This window comes from Crocodylus porosus, unplaced genomic scaffold, assembly GCF_001723895.1.
Source record: "Crocodylus porosus isolate Cpor-Errol unplaced genomic scaffold, CroPor_comp1, whole genome shotgun sequence".
Lineage (NCBI taxonomy): Eukaryota > Metazoa > Chordata > Crocodylia > Crocodylidae > Crocodylus > Crocodylus porosus.
Genome location: NW_017728886.1, coordinates 121843009 through 121862857, shown reverse-complemented (window position 1 = coordinate 121862857; position 19849 = coordinate 121843009). Strand labels below are relative to the sequence as shown.

The 19849-nt window shown below is 41.6% G+C and overlaps 1 protein-coding gene across 2 annotated transcripts in view; it reads right to left on the bottom strand.

Annotated features, from left to right (window-relative positions):
• The window catches only part of ADCY2 (adenylate cyclase 2), a 393618-nt gene that overhangs the window by 109986 nt on the left and 263783 nt on the right, over window positions 1-19849 (bottom strand). For both annotated transcript variants that reach the window (XM_019541362.1, XM_019541372.1), the window contains exons 7-11: window positions 12877-13004; window positions 2152-2310; window positions 1661-1793; window positions 1079-1255; window positions 151-194 (exon numbers count right to left, since the gene is read on the bottom strand). In XM_019541362.1, coding sequence (XP_019396907.1) covers window positions 151-194; window positions 1079-1255; window positions 1661-1793; window positions 2152-2310; window positions 12877-13004 — 641 coding nt within the window. The remainder of the gene's footprint in view (window positions 1-150; window positions 195-1078; window positions 1256-1660; window positions 1794-2151; window positions 2311-12876; window positions 13005-19849) is intronic.

The following is a 19849-nucleotide window of genomic DNA, read 5'->3' as shown; positions in this document are numbered from 1 at the left end:
CTACTTTGAGAACACGCCTGTTTTTACTTCAAGTCTCCAGGATGGAAGAATTTATTCTAAAAATCATACTTTGGTAAGAAATGGCTCACAACATTTTAATATCAAGCATGTCTTAGTTCTTGTACTTTAGATGAATGAATTTATAAATACCTTTCTCTGCAACGCTGGAAATGATATTGGCCCATAGGAACATCCTAAAAACAAAAGCAAAAGAAAAACTGTATCAACTACAAAACAGCTGAAACTATTCCTTACTTTAAAAATGTATCATCAGGCTAACCGCTTTATCAAGGAATATAGAAATAAAAATATTTGCAGGGTTCATTACCAGACTGATACAGGTGAAGGGTTTCAAACATTTTAACATTTATGAGCTTTTCCTTATTAAAACAATTTTAATAAAGAACAAAAAAGGGAATGAGATGGAGATCAAGATGACAAGCTTAAGTGACAAACTCCAATTGCAAGCATTGTATTATTAATTATAATTGCCTGGATCCTGAAAGGTTTTTCCCTATCAGTTTCACTGCTTCACAACACAAGCATGACACCACAGAGATCAGTGCCTGAACTCCCACCAACTTCAGTGGGTGCTGGAGTTATTAAGCATCTTTGAAAATCAAGCCACTTCTGGCCCAGTGTCTACATAGGTACATTTGTTTTTAAATGAGGATCCCTGACACCAGCACTCATCACAATTACAGTTATCTGGTGACCAGATATAATATCCTGATGCTTTTTGTGGCAAGGATTCTGCAATCACTGTATGTTTTTATTTGATGTACTACAGTTACTGGGAAAATCTGAAGATTATTAAGGAGTTAGCTCAAATGGCCAATCTTGGTGGACAAAATATGGGGTAACAAAATCAGGCCCATTAGCAGCTGAAGTCAATTTAATTAAGCATCTAATTTAGTCAATAGAAGGGCTCCCAATGACCTGGATTGGATTCTGATTAGCCCCTTAAAGCTGGGTATCAAAAATGCTTTTTAATTAGCAGGGAATAAAACAGTATCAAAGGGGTCTTTTTCCTTTCAAGATAGCTAATCTGATTGAAATGACATAAATGGGCCCATACTGTGGTACTAATCTTGCCGTTTTCCGTGGTCATGCTGTCCCTGTGGTGTAAGTGTGCAAAGGGCTTGGCTGCTCCCCACGATTCGAGATACCGGGTCATGCGAACTGAGGCTCTCATCTTAGCACCATCGAGGGTGTGCCTGGGTCTGATGTGGTGCTGTGGGCTTCGTTTTTCCCCCTGATCAAGAGTTAAAAGGGAAGGGGAAGAAAAAATTATGTATAAATCTAACTGTTAACTCTAACAGACAACATACACTGCATCGTACTCCTATGTGGTACTCTTATATAGGTATATACCTATATAAAAGTAGGGCCTATAACTGATAGCTGCTGAGAACCACCAATTCCAAATCCTATCCATGAGAGTTACAGATGTTCATTATTTCCCAAGATCAGTCTCATGATGTATGTCAAAGAACATTTTGTTGCAACAAAGCTAATATGCAAACCTCATTAGCTGGCAACAGTGAGTTTAAAAAAATTCATCTGGATAGTTTCTGAAAAATGATATATTAAAAACATAAACACGAATGGTTCTGTTTCAAAGTATAACTATAATTGGCAACTGTGAGGTACTACTAACCTTGGGATTGATCACAAAGTAGGTTTTAACATTATGTTCTTTCAGATATGGGTCTCTGGCATCTCCGTCCCCTTCTTCCACTTTGTAAGCTCCATTCAAATGCGCCAGAGTGACTGAAGTAATGTGAACACGGCTGAAATTATGGTTTTTTAAAAAAATGACCATCACAGTATTACAAATATTCAGACATTTTCAACACAGTTTTTAACACAGATTTTCATAACTGAAATAAACACTCATTTTCAAAGTTCCAATATGCACAAATTAGGGAAAGACAAATGAGTCTGGAGCTTTTCAGGCACAAAAATCTAGCCACAAATCATGTCCTTCCCCAACAACACAGCTAGCAACCATGACTGTTAATATCAGTAGCCTGCTCTTAGTATTAGTTAATATTTCTTTATATAAGATTTTTGTTGATGCCTTATTTTATTTTATAGAGAAATACAGTAAAACACATATGTCCAAAGATTAACAGAGAGCACTCTTACCCTGGAACACCTCCAGCTTCCATGTGGTTTGCCAGTGTAACATCATGGGACCATACATCATACTGCCATTTCTGTAGTCCAATAACACCACAAAGGACGTTTCCAGAATGCACCCCTACACGCATATTAATATCAACCCCAGTGGCATCTCTGACCTTCCTAAATTTGAGAAGAAGAATTCTATTAGGATACGGTATAGGGCCATAATCTCTGAATTCACAGAGGAGCCAAAATGGTAGTAGCAATAGCTTGTTCTTTCATTTACTTAAACTATCCATGAACTCAGTTGTAGGCTTTTGCTGACATGGTTATCTTTTATAAATTGCTGTTTCTATTGATATTTTTTAAACCATTTGTTTGCAACAAATATTTATGTCCAAAGTAAAATTCCCTCCTTTGGCTGTTTATTGTTAACATAGAGCTATAGTGAGAAAGGTGTGACATTCTGGCTAAAACCTGCATTGGGATATTTTGGGAAGTTTGGGCCAGATGACATTCCAACTATTAGATGCATAAATGGAATTAGAGCCTTGGTACATGTTGCACTTTAACCTGTTCAGATGTTGATTGGCATTAGTGTTAGCTAGAGCTTGGACCAGTTACACCTTAAGGCAGGAGTGGGCAATTATTTTGGTTGGTGGGCCACTTAATGAGCTTTGGTGAGTTGTCATGGGGTGCACACAAAATCTTTCAGAAGATATAATTTTAACAATTACAAATAAAAAACAAATCATATACTAAAAATCAAACATTTACTATATTTTATTTCAAAAAAAGTTTTATCCTTATTTATGTGTTTTTGAGTAGTATATATGTAGGGGAGATTGCACTGATAGTTCAAAATAAAGTCTTAATCTCGTATATTGTGTGAAGGGAGTTTTGTGGGGTATATGTGGGATGGGTAGGTGTGGATGTGTGTGTATTAGGGCTGTGCAAAGCTTCAGTCACTGATTTGATTTGGTGGAGATTAGGCTGCTGAATCTCCAAATCTGAATTGAATCAGAAGACCCTTTAATCTCTCCAAATCGAATCGGAAAGATTCGATGATTCAGACATACACAGCTTTAAATGTTTTTTCTGAATACCTCAAGGTATCAGGCAGCTTGTGAACACTGAGATGGTGTGACAGATAGAGCATCCCATGGGAGTGCAGGGGGATCCCCAGCATGCTTGGTGCTGGACCCCCCCCCAGCTTGGCAACTGGGGCCTCCTGGGTATGGGGGGGCACCCAGGGTCCCCCCATGGCCAATCGCTGAGCAGGGGTGTGTGAGGGGGGTTCCCTGCACACTTGGCGGTGGACTCGGAAGTGGATCAGAAGTACTTCCAATCCACTTCTAGGTCCTCCGCTGAGCATGCGGGGAAGGGGGGGGCCCGCACTCCTGTGGGATGCTCCATCTGCCCCAGCATCACAGTGTTCACAAGCCACGCCTGGTACTTTGAGGTATGTAGAAAAAACATTTAAAGCTGTGTCTATGATTGAATCACTGATTCTTTGAATCAGCATCAAATCTTTAGATTCGGATTTGACTGAATCAAATCAGGACAGTGATCCAAATCAATTAATTGAATCACTGCCCCCCAAATTGGTCCAAATCTGAATCGAATACAGCCTGCTTGGCACATCCCTTGTGTGTATTATCCTCACATACTTTACAGAAGGATAATAAATACATTAATCAATTAACAATACTGAACATATGTAAACTTCCATTTTGGGAGGTTCATGGTATAAAGCAATACATGCACAGGCGTAATTGCAGGGGTCAGGTACATGGGAATAGTAACATTCACATATTCAGTTTCACAGGAAGGAGTGCTAGAACATCCTTTGTGGAAACAACTGTGGAACAAAAATGGCATGGCCTTTCCTTTTTTGAAGCATCAAGAAGTGACTAATTTATTCAGCTCTGTCCTGCCATTCTGCATTGTCTTCTGCCTGGCTTCAGACTAACACAGCCACTTATCTCTCTCCTTTTCTGCTGCTGAGACTTTTCTTTTGAAACCTCTCTGTGAGCGGCAATGAAACAATAAACAGAACTTTGTTTCTACAGGAAGACTGGGACAGGATACAACTTTTTAACAGCTGCTACTATTGAAAACAAATATTTTTCTGTTTTCATGTAGCAGAGAACAGGAACAAAGACAAAGCTTTTCAGCTCCATTATTTCCAGAATGGTCTTATACCTTTTGCTTTATATCTGGGCCAACAAATAGGTCAATCAAGGAACACACCCTTTTTCCCTGACCCTGTTCTTTCTCCAAAACCTGGGCTGAGTTTGTAATATGCAGGGGACTGATATCCCCGGCAAGTGCTTCTCAAATGCTCCCACATGTGCTGTACTGCAGATGACACAGGTTCTTTTGTGTAATAAAAGCAAAAGATGTTTCATTCTCAAGTTTCTCATCTCCTGCTGTGGAATAAAAATTACTATATCGGCATAAATCCTTGACTATCAAGAGAAGAGGAAAAAACCCCACAAAAATACAAATAATCATTTTGCAACTCTGTTGTATTTCTTAAGAATAACATTAATATTCAATGCTAAAAGGTTATACTGCAAATCATATACAATCTTCTTGGACCGTAATTCAGTACATTTGCACATACCCAAAGTTCACATAAATAATTTCTCTTAAAAGCAAATACTGCATACAGCATAGTCATTAATGAAAATACCTATTGCCATTTGACTAATCATGAAGGTGAAGGAGAAATAAAATACAGGCATTTGGAAATGTGATTACATTTGTGGATTTAAATGTCATTAGTATCAACTAGATAAGATAAAACAAGTTAAAAGGCAAAAAAATGGGTATTGAGTATAAGCCATCAAATGCTAACCAGGGATGATTTCAATCAGGAATCAAATTCCCATTTTGAGCTGAAGTTATAACACTGAAAACACAAGAAATGATTGTGGGGAGGAGGTAAAGAGGTATTTGGATAAGAGATTATGACAATCCTGGGATTAAATAAAAACAGAAAATACAGAATACTATAAAGCAAACCAATCATTATTTACTTAGTATTGGGGAAAAGACTATAGTAAATCAAAATGTTATGAATTGAAGAAAAGGCACTTGAAAGACATACTGGAACCTTTTATTTTCTTTAAAAAAAATGTGACATTTGGAGTATCAGTGCTGCTGGGGTCATTCTGGAAGCAATTACACTGTATCCTGTGGTAAGAAGCAATACTAAAGGGTTATGTAAGTCAGAAAGTTTTCTTTTTTTCTTAATGTGTGCTCAAATGATGTGCTGGCTAACAGAACAAGTCAGAACAGGTTCTTGGTTTCCCTTAACTTGCGCCTAAGACAAAAGTAGAATTACTATTCTTAAATGTAGATTAATGGATGCAAAATGCCTAAGGCTCTGGAATTATGTACATCTTTAAAACAAGGCTTTTGCTTAATTAACATTCTGATCCAAGGCCTAAATGACTTTCAGTTTGCATATCAACAAAACAAAACACAGAAATTAGGGGTATAGGCCCCAATTCAGCAGAACATTTTCAGTTAGCATTTCTAAAGGAGTGGCAGGTGACAGGTACCTAAGACTGGCTATCTAAAACAAAAAGAAAACCCACTGTCAGAGCAGGAAGATGTCTTCAACTAGCCAATGAAAAATACAAAGCACAGGAGTACATCTGAAACTCTCATCTCTCAAGGCTGCAGAGAACAGCCTTCATCTGCTCAGCACCCAGAGGCAGGAATCCTCCCTTGAAGGTAAGAGCCTCAACTTGTTTTTTAAAGAAGGCAGAGTGCTGTCACCACCCACCTTCTCAACAACAGTCTCCTGATTAGGAAAAGAGAGCACAAGATTCTCAATGTTTTCTAGCAGCAGGGGACTCAATCCCACATCTCTCCCCTCCCAAGGAAGTGCTCTAACCCAACAGGCTATCAACCAGGGAAGATGCAAGTATGTATGTTGCTGGGGGCAGGAGGGCACAGTCCATGGGTGTGAACAAGCTTTCAAATGACCTGACTAATTAGGCAGCTTCCTTTGAGCTGCCTAAACCCAAGTTGGATTCTGCTAAGTGCAGGCATTTGTGTGGGCAGCCAGAAGAAAGTCATTCTGGGGGGTCAGAGGAAGGAAGAGGAGGGGTAAAGGGCTTGGTGGATCCAAAGGGCAGTAGTTGTGGGGGTTAAAACAGCACAGCCATGCGGCTGTGGTGAGTGGCTGGGCTTTTCCAGCTGTGAACACACACAGGCATTCGTTAGGCCAGGCTAATCCAGTTTAGACCAGGTTAACCCAGGCCAATCTAAAGTTAGTTCCCCTCCAAGGGGAGCCCATTTTTTGTGCAATTTAAGCCCTGTGAACACCTGCATGCCTGGTCATTTAGACTGCCCTAAGCTTGGTTAGGGAAACCAAAATGTAATGCTTACATATACCCCATCCTTCCTGTTGAAGCTGGGTCATTAAGCAGCAAAGCATGCAAGATGCACGGATTCAGGGAAAGCAGCAAGAAGGAACAAAGCTGTACAGCCTAGCTCTAAGGACTCTCAGCTAGGGAGGAGAGGTCCTGACTTCTGGTTCCTGTTACAAGAACTATATCTACATTTTATTTAATGCATGCTTGGTGTAAAAAGACAAAACCTCCTGGGGGTGAAGAGAACATTGAATCTGGCTCTGTGACTTCCAAGGTGAATGCTTTATTTACTAGACTACTACATAGAAATGGCTTTTATCACCACTGCAGTCTGAGAGAAGCCTCATCCTGTTAATAAGTTATGCTCAGAGCACATGATAGCTGAAGCTTCTCAGAGGACATGAGCAGGACACCCAGGATAGGGACAGACCTTACACCTAAACCAGTTTAAGTGATCAGAAACTGGTTTAAACCTGTAACAGAACCTAAGTTCAGTGCACATAAACCAGTTTCAGATTGGGTGAAACTGTTTAAAGATACGCCTGGTTGAAAGTAGTATCAGACTTAATTGATTTGGGTCAAACTGGTTTATGAAACTTCTGTGCCAGACCCATGGGTGATGCATAGGGGGTGCACAGCTGTGCACCCCCTGGAAGTGCCAGCTGCAAAACCAGAAGTGCTACCCCCCATTGGCAATATAGTGCCTCCCCCAGACTTGGGAGGTACTGGTCACCAATGCCCAGACCCCTTCCTGGTTCAAGTTAAATCACGGTCCCCCAGTAAGCTTTACAGCCCTGGGCTGGGCTAGGCTGAACTGTCTGTTCCAGAGAGCATGCCTGGCCTTGCCCCTTTCCTCCCTAGCTGGAGCAGTGAGGGCTGGTTGACATGGGGGTTGGGGCAGGGGCAAGTCTGGCAGGGATGCAACCCAGTCTATGGGGGGACTGCCCCCACCCTTCAGGCAAACCCTGGCTGGGGTCTGGGGCCAGAGAGGGAGGTTAAACACCACATTCCCTGCTTAAACTTACTACTGGCTGTGACTGTGGACTACCAATCCCAGAGGCACCTGGAAGCAGGAAGAGGAAGTGATGAGCAATCCTGCAGAGTCCTGCTGCTGTAATTCTGGACTGCAAATCACAGAGACCTAAGAGGCAGCAGGAAGGGGAAGTGAACACAGAGCCCAGGCTCACTATGTGCCAGAGAGCCATGCTCTAGTGTCCCCTGGCTTCTGGCCTGGATCACTGCAGGAATGTGGCTGCATTTCCGGAATCAAAGGTAAATGTCCATTCCCTTCTGTTTCAATTTAATCTGTGCAGCTCAGACCAATATACAAAGACTGACTCGATTCAGTCTTGTGCTTTTTGACTGTCTGTACCTAGCCTCAGTGAAGAAGTCATTACCCTGGGAGGGGAAGTTCTGGTTTACACTGTCAGACACCTTCTCATTTGTTTCCTTTTGGGCCTATGAATTTTGCACTCACAGTCACTCGGTGAATCAGTTACAACAGAGTAGAGAGTGCCCTCAGCCTAGCCCTTAGCTTGGTGATTAGAGAACTTCCCTGGTAAATGAAAGATGTGAGTTTAAACCTCCTTAGGCTTGAGAGGGCCTTGGGCTTAAGACCAGGCTGCTCCCTTTCCTTCATGTTCCTTTTCCCAGCTGAGTACTCTGGCCAAAAGTTTCTTGGACAGAAGCCAGGATTCCTTCTCTGTTAGGTGCACTCTGAGTGAGCTTAATCAATGAGGCCCCTCAGGTGACTTAAACTCTAGGATACTTGATTTGCAAATCTCAAAGGCCTTAGGTAAATGCACATTTCATTGAAAAACACAGCCCTTCCCAGCATTCTCTGTAGCTATAATTCAGGCACATAAGTCCAGTCTTGGTTGAAGCCCAAGATGCCTAGTTTTACTCCAGCACCTAGATGTTTAGGCAGGGTTTTTCTGAATTGGTCAACTAGACTTTGGTATGTAAAGCCTACCTAAACAGGTACTTAGTTGCCAAAATCCCTTTATGTATCTGGCTCTTAGAGAATTTCCAGGTTCGGGAGGAAGCCATGAATTTAGTTTGGCCATAGATCAGATGCTTTTGGTTCACCTAAAATCCACCTGAGTCCTGTATACATTAATGTATTGGGTACAATTTTAGTTACGCAAGTCCTTATTTGGATCTATGTTTATTTGTCCAAATCCATTATAACTGCATTTAATTGGATTTTTGGCCCTGGATAGCTTATGAAAACTTAAGCCTAATCACAAATGTAAGTGCTTTGTTGAATCAGGGATACCAAAATTGAATGCTAAGATGATCCAAAGTTTTTAGTTAATTTAAAAGACAATATATCCAACAGGTTATTTCATGCCAGTGAGACAATTCTCTGAAATAGAAAGTATTTCAAAGGATTGAATCAAAGACAAATGTTGAGAACCAGAATTTAAATTGAAAAGGCTGGCAGAGAGTCAAGGAGGTTTACAAAGAAGTAATATTGAAGAAGAGACAGCAGCTGGAGTTAAACAGAAAAGCAGACTATGGTTTATTTTATATCTTAGTCTGATGCGGAAACCATCTGATTAAGGTCCAAATGCGATTTGTATAAACAGCATTTGCTCATGTGACTTGATGGGACCTGTGGCTAGTCAGCTCCTTTATAATCAGTTTGACCACCGCTAAAAATATTGAACCTACAGAGGCTAACTTGAAGTGAACTAGTATGGCGATTTTAAAGTTAATATGATCAACAGGAATATTCATATGTTTTCATATCGAAGTAATTACAGTAATGGAGCTCAAGTGCATTGAGTACTTTTGCTCTGTTTTTGGCAATTAAGTACCAAGCTAGATAGGACCTGTCTTAATAGATTACTCAATAGGTTTCCTAATTCCTTCTATAAGATCACACCCTAAAACTTGACCTAGTTCTCTTTTACTTCAGGGGCCACTGGAACTGGAATTATCCTCACGTAGCAGCAAAATCTGTGTAAAACTGATAGAATTAATAACAAAGTGTTTCATTTTTGTGATTTGTGTTATACCATAATGGGACTATGAACTTCCAGATCATGGCTCATCCAGCACTTGAGGATCTAAAAGCAATGAAAAATCTGTGTAAGTGGCCTGGGAAAACTGAACAAAGTATTGCAGAGTGAGAAAAATAAATGCAGCACATATTAGATGACATCCCTCCAAGAGCAGAAGCCCTGTTATGTTTTCTTTCAGATGCTGCAAGTTGTTTTTATCATACTTCTCTAATTACAAATGCAATGATTATGTAGAAAATATGGAGCATATTGATAACAGTGTTATGTATCCACTTTTTGGCCAGAATCCCGGAGATAACTTAAGCCTATGCCTTGAAAACAGCAGGCACTGTTTCTATACCTTTCACTGAGGAGGCATGGGCTACATGTGGCAATCTGGATCCAGCTATTGATCCAATTCATGGTTTCTCTTTGAAATTATGACACTATGACAAGTTTAGAGATCAGCATCAGACTATAGCAGCTATTTGGATTGTAAGGCAGGTTTTTGCCTTCCACCCTGGATTAAAACTTTGCAGTTTTAAGTTTGTAGACAAGACAAAATAATTCAGTGATAAAGACCAAGGTGGACTACGAAGAATTACAGAAAAATGAGCAAATGGGCAACAAAATGGCAAACAATGCAGTGAAAGTAAGGATTATTTACTATTTATCATAATAGTAGAACTGGTGGGCATAAAAGAAACTATTGGGTAGTAGGTTTAAAACTCACAAAGGGAAGTTCTTTGTTCACACAGCAAGTACTTAAGTGATGGAACTCACTGCCAGAAGAAGTTGTGCAGATTGTTAGCTTAACCCAGTTCAAAAGGGGATTGGACCAACTCTTAGAAGAACGGTCCAACGGTAGGTGATGAATATGGTAGGTATGCTGCAGTCTCTGAATTGGAAGTTTTTAAGCCTCTGAATTCTAGAAGCTGCAACAGGAGAGAAAAATCAGAAAATGGAGAATACCAGAACTACCCTGTTCAGTTCGCCCTCTCCCTCACCATCTGTTGTCTGCCACTGTGTGAGATCGGCCTATTTGTTACACATATGCTCAGTGCTGTGTATGACAAGATATGAAGTTTGATGGACCCATGGTCTGACTTACTAAAAGGCTTTTCTTAATTTTTTTTAACTCTGCAGAAAACTAACAATTTAAGATGGCTGATCTCATTGATATGCCACTGAAAAGTGACTGCTGTAGCTAAAAGCTTTCAAGGAGAACTGGGCTACAAGCAGAGTGGCCCTTTTGGCAGCCAATTCACATGGCAGAAATCTGAGAACACCTGATGAAGACTTTTCAAGAACAGGAAAGTTATAGAAAGGCAAGACCTGGACTAGTTTCTGTTTTAGCAGTTCAGAAAGATACCAACCCTGCTTTTCAGAAATCTACATCCTTTCAATAAATGCCTGCAAAGCAAAAGCATTTGACATTTTCATGTTTGGTCCCGCCCTTCCTAGTATTCCTATTGGAATCAATGTCAAAAACAGTAATTTTCTTTCATTCCCTTTGATGCCTGTCTCAAGAACCACTATATAGCTTACAAAATACTAGTAAGTATGAATGCTTCTAATGACGGTTTATGGGGAAATATTATTACAAGATCTTCATGGTTATCTGAAACCCAGGTGTATTGTGCCCAGAGCAACTATCATATCCAACAAAAAGCACATACCTTATAAAACCAGTTTCCTATAACAGCAGATCAAAATAGCCAATATAAAAAATCTGGACCTCTAAACGGTAATAATTTCACTTCCAGAAACACCATAAAAGGCTGATGTGGGAATTTCAAAGACTCATGTACTTGGCTGTAACAGTATTTTTCTTCAAGTGTACATATATTTGTTTGGGTTTCCAGCTTGAGATAATGAAGCCAGATCTCTACTTAACAAATAGGCTGACACATCAAGATTTAGTTTCTGAATGAACAGGTTTGGGATAGGATTCTCTCATATGACTTAGAGTAGGTCTACACTGCAGACATCAGTGTAACTTTATCTACAGGTCCAAGAAAATTGTTGTTTAAGGATGAAGTGCTGTAGCCACAATGGTCCAGAAAATGGACAAGGCAAGGATTTATTTGTGATATGTTTTACTGGACTAATGATGTAGTCAGGAGACTTGCTAGACAAGCTTTTGGGCATCAAGTGCCTGTCCTCATTTTTAAGAAAGAGGCAGAAGCAGGATGAGCTACACAACAGACACAACTCCATGTGAATGTGAATCTTCTGATTAAAGGAGGCCTGTGAACTATGAGAAGCCCTTATGAGACAAAAGAGCAATAATACAATTCTAGTTATATATCGTATCCAATAAAAGATATCACACACAATCTTTGCCTCTTGGTTAAGGGTGGAATTTTCAATTGGATGAACATGGCTCCTTTGAAAGCTTCCCTATATATCTTGTTTAATGCCTCCTTACATTTTTCTTAACTAACAAAAGTATTCCTAACATAGCCTCTGCCTCAAGCACAGCCTTCATTAGTTATTGCTTAATGTTAGAACTTAGAAGCAATTCTTCCAACCTCAGATGCAGCTACTTGGCCGGCATGGAACATCTGCCTCTTCTTAAGACAGGCCTTAACTATAGACTCTTCTATGTTGAGACACAGAAAGTGGCTACAGCCTAACTTCGCCAGGTCAGACTTGAAGGCTGTATTTTTGTCTAAAGGAGGCCTTCAAACTCCTTGAGCCAGATTCACTAGAAGCCTTAAGCACCACAGTAATATAAAGTTGATATCAAGCCATTTAGGATAGTTTTACAGATGTTCTGAATTGCAGGAGCACCCAACTGCAGTTAGAGCGTGCTTGAATGTTGTCCTCAGCTTAAAACTTCAGCCAGGGGCATCTTTTGCTTGAAACAGCTCTGAGGATCATTGTTATTTAAGAATAATTGACAACAATGTTGATGATGACAAAGTGCCATCTGGAAGTTAGTGTACAGAAAGAAACCCACTTTCCTGTACAAATTGACCTTCTTGAATATGTTCTAAACACTTTTGCCTCATCTATAATCTTCTTCACTCACATCATCACCTTTGTTGAAATGCATTATGCTCTCACCAAATAAATCATTCTGAGTCCATTAAGAGCATGTGCTCCATGTGGTCTAATAATCTAAGGGATGACACATTTCCTTCATTTAACAACAGCCCATTTCTTAACAATCTTCATTACCCCTGTTGCTGCTGAAGAGTCAATACTGCTGCTGGGGACAAGGATGAAAACATAAGAGCTTTTGAAAAACAAGCCAGCTGTATAGCTGTAGATGGAAAAGAATTGGATCTTTCATCTTTAACATAGCAATATCATTAATTTAGCAAAACCTTTGCACTTACTTTATGGCTTCACACATGTCCAGTCCCATTTTCACACAATTTTTGGCATGATTTTGAAGAGAGATAGGTAATCCAGACACACAGTAGTAGCAGTCACCTAAGATTTTAATTCTCATACATTCATTTTCCTGCAAGAAAAAGCAAGAACTCAAATGATAGTACATGATTTAATCAAATCTCTGTAGTACCTTGTGTTTAATGTATATGCTTTCAAACAAGTTACAACAACAACAACTAATCTAACTATAATGGTGATGAACCTTGTTGAGGTATAACAAGCTATTACTGAGTAAATAAAAGAAAAGCGGTTAGAAAGCAATCTGCAACCCATTCTTACCTCCTCTCCTACTTTCCATGATGTATGAAAACAGAAAAATGCATGAGTTATAAGATATATATAAAAGAATCAAGTGGTTCCTTCTTTCAAGACATTAAGACATCCTTTTTGCAATCTCAAATGGTGCAATCCTTCCAGGCCAGGTTTGTAACCTGAAAACTAAGATGTTTGGCCTCATACTTGAAGTGCTGAGAAAATACATTAAGCTACTAAACGATCAGCAATTATAAGTATACAGGCATTCATTTCAGCCTTTCTTTAAGCAATATAAAGTGTCTTGCTACTAATATCTGACAGTATTATCCTTAATCCAGCTAGACACTTAGAAAAACAGACTGTGATGTCAGTAAAACTATTTACACCTTTACACACTGAATGAAAAGCTAACCATGATGCTTGTAAAAGTAAAATAAAATCAGTTAAATTAGGGAAAGTGCTCTTCACATTTCAACTTTTTATCAGAAATTGGCACCTTACAGTAAATCAAAAGCATTGGAATACCTCGTTTTGGCTTTCCAATCTTCCAGTCCCTTGGAGGTCAACTGCAACGGAGAACCTGGATACCTGTAAGTTGTTTTGTGCACTTTCTGCCCAAAACATCTCTGGTTAGCAACTGCCTAAAACTCAAGAGATACCTCCCTTTGTTGTCTGAAAGTTACCTAGGTACCTATGTTTCTATCTTCAGTGTATGCCCAGAAACATGGAGTCAAAAGAACCAGGTACCTCACCTCAGCCTAAGCACCATTTAGATCTAGAAATAGAGTAGAGCAGCACCCAAGTCCCCTGATGTATCTGATGTAGTAGGTGTGCTTTAGGCTTGCCCAACACACCAGCTGCATTGAGTTCAGCACAAAATGCTGGTCTCACAGCTGTTTCATTCAGAACTTAAATATAGCCTGCTGGTTTGCAGTAACCGAGAGAACTGGATTCTAGGTGCTCCTCCGCCTGAAGATATATTCATTTTCATTACTCATTCATTTCTTCCCAATGTATCAGTGTGAAGCTGGTGTTAAAGGAACTATAGTCAGGCACTCGGAAAGGACTGAGACTGCAGACCCAGGATCAGAAGACCCAGGGGATCCTGCTCATGAGTTCCTGGAGCAAGTTGAAGTCTGCTTTTCTGAAATCATCTGTTTTCTTGAGGGATGTCTTCAGTTTGTTCTTGTAGCATTTCTTTTGGTTATTGTGTGATCTCAGGCCATTACTAAGCTAGGAGAAGAGCACATGTTTTGGGAGCTGAGTCAGGCACTCGCACACGATGTCCAGTCCAGCAAAGTTGGTGCTTCAGGATCACCTATTCAGTGTTGTCGTTTGTGTGGCAATCTTCCCATTTGACATGACCAGAGGCATTGTTGGTGATACCATTCCAGGCTATCAAAATGATGACAGTAGGTCACCCAACTTTCACATCCATTGTGGGGAGTGGGGATGACGACTGGTAGGGCTGTGCAAAGCTTCGGTCCCTGATTCGATTCAGCAGAGATTCTGCCCAATTTGGTGGCCAAATCTCCACATCTGAATCAAATCAGAGGACCCTTTAATCTCTCCGAATTGATTTGGAACCCTCAGAATCAATTCAGAGAGATTTGGACAGATTTGGCAATTCAGGTGTAGATACAGCTTAAAATATTTTTTCTACATACTTCTAAGTAGCAGGGGCTCTGAACACCATGGTACTGAAGCAGATGCAGTGTCCCACAGAAGTGCAGAGGGCTCCCCAGCATGCTCAGCAGCAGACCCGAAAGTGGGCTGGAAGTACTTCCGGTCCCCTTCTGGGTTCACTGCCAAGCATGATGGAGAGCCCCCCGTGCTCCTGTGGAATACTCCATGCACCCCAGCACCACAGCAATCATGAGCCACACCTAGTACCTCAAAGTATGTAGAAAAAAAAAATTTAAAGCTGTGCCTGCTTCTGAATCACTGATTTCCTAAATCAGCATCGAATCTTCAGATTCAGATTTGGCTGAATTGAATCAGGGACAGTGATCCTGACAGTGATCTGAATCAACGAATTGAATCACTATCCCCGATTCGGGCCAGATCTGAATTGAATAGGGCCCGTTTTGCACAGCCCTAATGACTGCACTGTAGACCCCGATCTTGGAGTCTTTCCAGATATTGTGATGAATAAAAGACACAGTGAAGCAATTTCCCAAATAAGGAACTTGTGCACCAGATCCTGTGCTGGATCTTCTCATAAATATTCACTCTAAGAGAGGTGGATACTGAGGTAGGGGAAGTGCTTGACTCAACTATTTCCAGGGTCTGTTCCTCGATCCTGGGTAACTGGGGGTGGGAAGGGCATTCATGACCTGGGACATGTGATAGAACACTTCAGTCTTCTTGATAATGAGAAAGAGGCCCAAAGTTCAGTAGGTTTTTCTGAAGAGATCCAGCATATGGTCTGGAGACTTTCTTCAGTGTGCACAAGGATGGTGCAGCTATTGGCATACTGAAGGGCAAGGATGGTTGTTTTTAGTACTTTGGTTTTCAACTGAAAATGTCCCAGGTTGAAGAGCATGTTCAGTATTCCATGTCAATTCCAGCAGGAAGGCAGTACAGTACATAACAAGAACAAAGATGACTGTCAAGAAAATGGAGAACGGATCTGTAGTGATGACACATCCTTGTTTGACCCCAGCTTGGATGACAAATGGGTCAGTCTCCGATCCACTGGGTAGAATGGCTGTAGCCATCTGGTCATGGAGAAGCCTCAGAACTTTGATGTACTTTTCAGGACACTCAAATGTGGCCACTACTTTTCACAAGGCTTGCAACTGATGGAATTAAAGGCCTTAGTGAGGTCAGTGAAGGCCATATACAGGTTCTGATGTTCCCAACATTTTTCTTGGAGCTGACAGGCAACTAAGATCATGTAAATTGAATCCCAGGATGGTCTGAAACCACACTCAGATTTTGGCAGGACTTCCTCAGCAAGCAGTAAGAGGATACAGGCAAGGATTTTCCCTGCTGTGGAAAGGAGGGGGAATACCTTGATAGTTCCCCACACACAGACACATCTCCTTTATTGAAGATGTTAGCATTCCTTAGGTCCCCAGGAATCTCTTAGTTGTTCCAAATTCATAGAATAAATTCTTGGAGTCGCAGTACCAGTTCCCACTGCCAGTTTTGTAGATTTCTGCAGGTATACAATCCAGTTCAGTAGCCTTGTTGTTCTAGTTTCCTTGATGGTACACCAGACTTCTTTTAGAATATGAGGGTTGGTGAGGAATCCCCTTTTAGGGTTTTGGGAGATGGACTTGATGGTGGTACCTGCCACAGTTGACTCTTAGTTCAGGAGCTCCTCAAAATTTTCTTTCCATCTAGCTTGGATAGATTGTCTTTGAAGAGCATCAAGCTAGTCTGTGATCATAGGAAAAGTAGGACCATGGGAAGTTAAACTGCAGATGGCATTCATTGGCCCCCAAAAGCTTTGCATGTAAAGGTCAACAGAGAGCTGGGTATCTTTGGCTTTGTCTTGCCACCACTGATTTTTGATTTCCCGGATCCTTCTTTGAGCTTCAGCTTTGAGGAGCTGATATGCCTTCTCCTTCTGCTGAGATGAGGTGTCACTCTCATTGATCCAGTCTTCGTGGTGATGAGTGGTATAGACAATGGATTCAGCATAGGTCACATGCATGGATGTTTTATACCCCCTTCAGAATTCCTCAATGTTGCTTTCATTTGTGGATAGGGCAGAGAAAGTTTCACAGAGACACTGTTAGAGATCCTTACAGACCTTTGGATCTTGAAGAGATCTGGTGTTGAGAGTTCTTCACAATTCTTTTTTCTGTTTTAAGTGTTTCAGAGAAAACTGTGTGTTCATAATGGATCTAACAAGACTGTGTGTGGATCTGCCCAGCAGTCATTGGTTCCTCATATGGCTTATGTGACATGGACATCCATTTGATCATGGGCTCTAACAATAAACACAGTCGAGGAGGTGCCAGTGCTTAGAGCAAAGGAGTCTCCAGATGGTCTTGTACTTGTCATTCTGTCTGAAGATGGTGTTCATGATGACAAAACTGTGCTTGACACATTTATTCAGGAGAAGGATGCCACTGGCATTTACTTTCCCTAATCTTTCCTCCCCAGTGGTGCCACTCCAGAGTTCCAGGTCACATCCATCTCTGTCATTGAGGAGAATGAACTTTTACCCCTTGTGAGTACTAATCAGTACATAGTCAAGGTTCGAGTAGAATAGTTCTTTGACATAACTGTCAGCATCAAGTGTTGGGGCATACATACTGATGATGGTGGCATACTGTTTATTGCTGAGCTTAAGACCAAGGGTCATAACATGTTCATTAACACCCACAGGGAGCTCCACAAGCTGACTGATAAGCTGATTCTTGATGGCAAAACTGACACTGTGAACACTTCTATCCTGGGCCAGTTTTCCCTTCCAGAAGAAGGTTTAGCCTCCTCTCTTTTCTCAGAGCTGACCCTCATCTGGTCATCTTGTCTTACTCAGAGCTGCAATGTCAATGTTGATTTTTGCTAGTTTCCTGGAGAAGATGACAGCTCTTTCTGGTTGTTCATTGTCTTGGTTATCCATCAAGGTGAGAGTTCCATTTTGTGAAAATCACTGTCTTCTTATGATATGTTTAACCACAGAGAATGTGATCTCACTGGACATGGTTCTTCATCCAGGAGTAGGTAAGACAGTGTAGGTTTAAGGCACCTCTTCTAGCCCCTTCCCAATGTGGGGTGAGGAGAAGGGATCCTGAATAGGACTGATCAATCACGGCAGCGGCTGCCAAATTGCACCTCTGTCTCAACCCAGGCAGAGGAAGACCATCAGGCTACTGTGAGGAAGAGAAAGAGTCACAGGGCTCCAAAGCACAAGGGCTAAACAAAGGCTCAGCGACCCCAGGAGCACAGCCCCAAAGAACCCAGCAGAAATCTTCCTCACCCAGGTGTTTCTGGAGGGGAGGGGCAGGAAGCTCCAACACCGGTATAAAGAAGAACCCGGAACAGGCAAGAGGGGGGAGCATAGAACCGGAAGGAGGAGATGGATTGAGCCAACACATGCTGCACGGACCCCTGAAAGCGAAGTGGAGGGCCGGAAGGAGACTCTTGCAGAGAATAAGCCCCACTAAGGGAACTTGGAGCAAAGACTACTGACCCGGCAGGGCTCAGAACGCTTTGTTTCCAGCCGGGAGCTGCGGAGCCGGGCAGAGTTTTGTGCCGTAATATCCTTAATAGAGGGGCACATTAGATTTTGCAGTACCATAAAGTATGTAAAAGTGGCACATGCCAAAATGGTGTCACAGATGGACCTAATGTGCTAAAGGGAATCGTGGCAACCTCAACAAGAGGCTCAGAGAGAGCCACCAAAGAGAGGAATGGGGCAGAAAAGAGGGACTGACCTCATGAAAGTCAATTTGGTTTACTGTTGGCTAAAAGCAGCCAGAACAATAACCCAGGCCACGAGCGCCTGTTTTGTTTTCCCGTTTTTTGTTTTTTATTGGAACCGAGGTCACATTGAAAGACCAACTGGCTGATCAGAACCTGGTGGAATGGGTGAGGATGTAGGGGTGGCAGAGCCCTCAGGAATGTAGGACCTTCATTGGACGACAGTGAGACTACTAATGGGACTACACATACAGGTACTGAACCAACTTCTTTAACATCAAGTTGTAGCAGGTGAAACGTGGGTGTGTAGATCTCCAATTAGAAACGGTCTCACCCTAGTCGGCTGGCAGGTGGTGTCCTGCAGGTCTGCAACTGACTGAAATACTTGACAGCTACCACCACCTGCATGTAGATTCCTGTCTGGAGACCGTGGTCCTGTATGTCTCTGTAACCACTTTGGATGTCTCTGTAACCATTAGTTCATTGCCGCAGGGCTTTTAGAGGTTGGCACAGGACAGTGTTTTGTTTCCTGTGGTAGAAGCTTGAGCGTGACTTTGCTTAATGTGAGGAAATGGCAACCAAACAATCTTGACAAGGTGGCGATCTGGGCCCAGTGGCAAGTGTGAACCCTAGGTGACAGGAGACCTCCATCTTGCTGCAGCATCCTTCCATCTTTACAGCCATTGTGATCCTGACATTATCTTCCACCTGATCTGCTGTTGAGGATTTGGAGATAAACTATGGTTTGTCTGGAACCTCCTCACTGGCTTTTTCATCATGGGTGACCCTGCCAGCAGTGTGAGACTCTGGGTAACACAGCTGAGGATCACTGGGACACACAAGTGTCTCTACCACTACAAGGTCTCAGTCCATGGAGAGGATAAGCAAGGCACAATTTTCTTTGTCAGTCTCTAGGCAAAGATCATCAGTGCCACAAGCAGAGTCTCAGTGCTATATACAGGATAAAAGCCAAACAGGCCAAGGAAACCAATGGCATCCAGATGTACCTGGAGCTACCAGGTAACTACCCATTCAATGACCTTCCCCAAAAAGGGGAGGTAGGAGACACGGCAATAACTGGATGGGGACTTAAACATGTAAGTGTGATTCTATTCCACCCTTTTAAGTCCCTGAAAATCCATTAATTCATCTACTTTTGTAACACACTGTGATCTGACCTTTATGGCTGATTCACAAAATGCAGCTACGGGGAAGAGGACCCACCCAGCTTTTCATAGACATAGACATTAGGGCTGGAAGGGACCTCGGGAGATCATC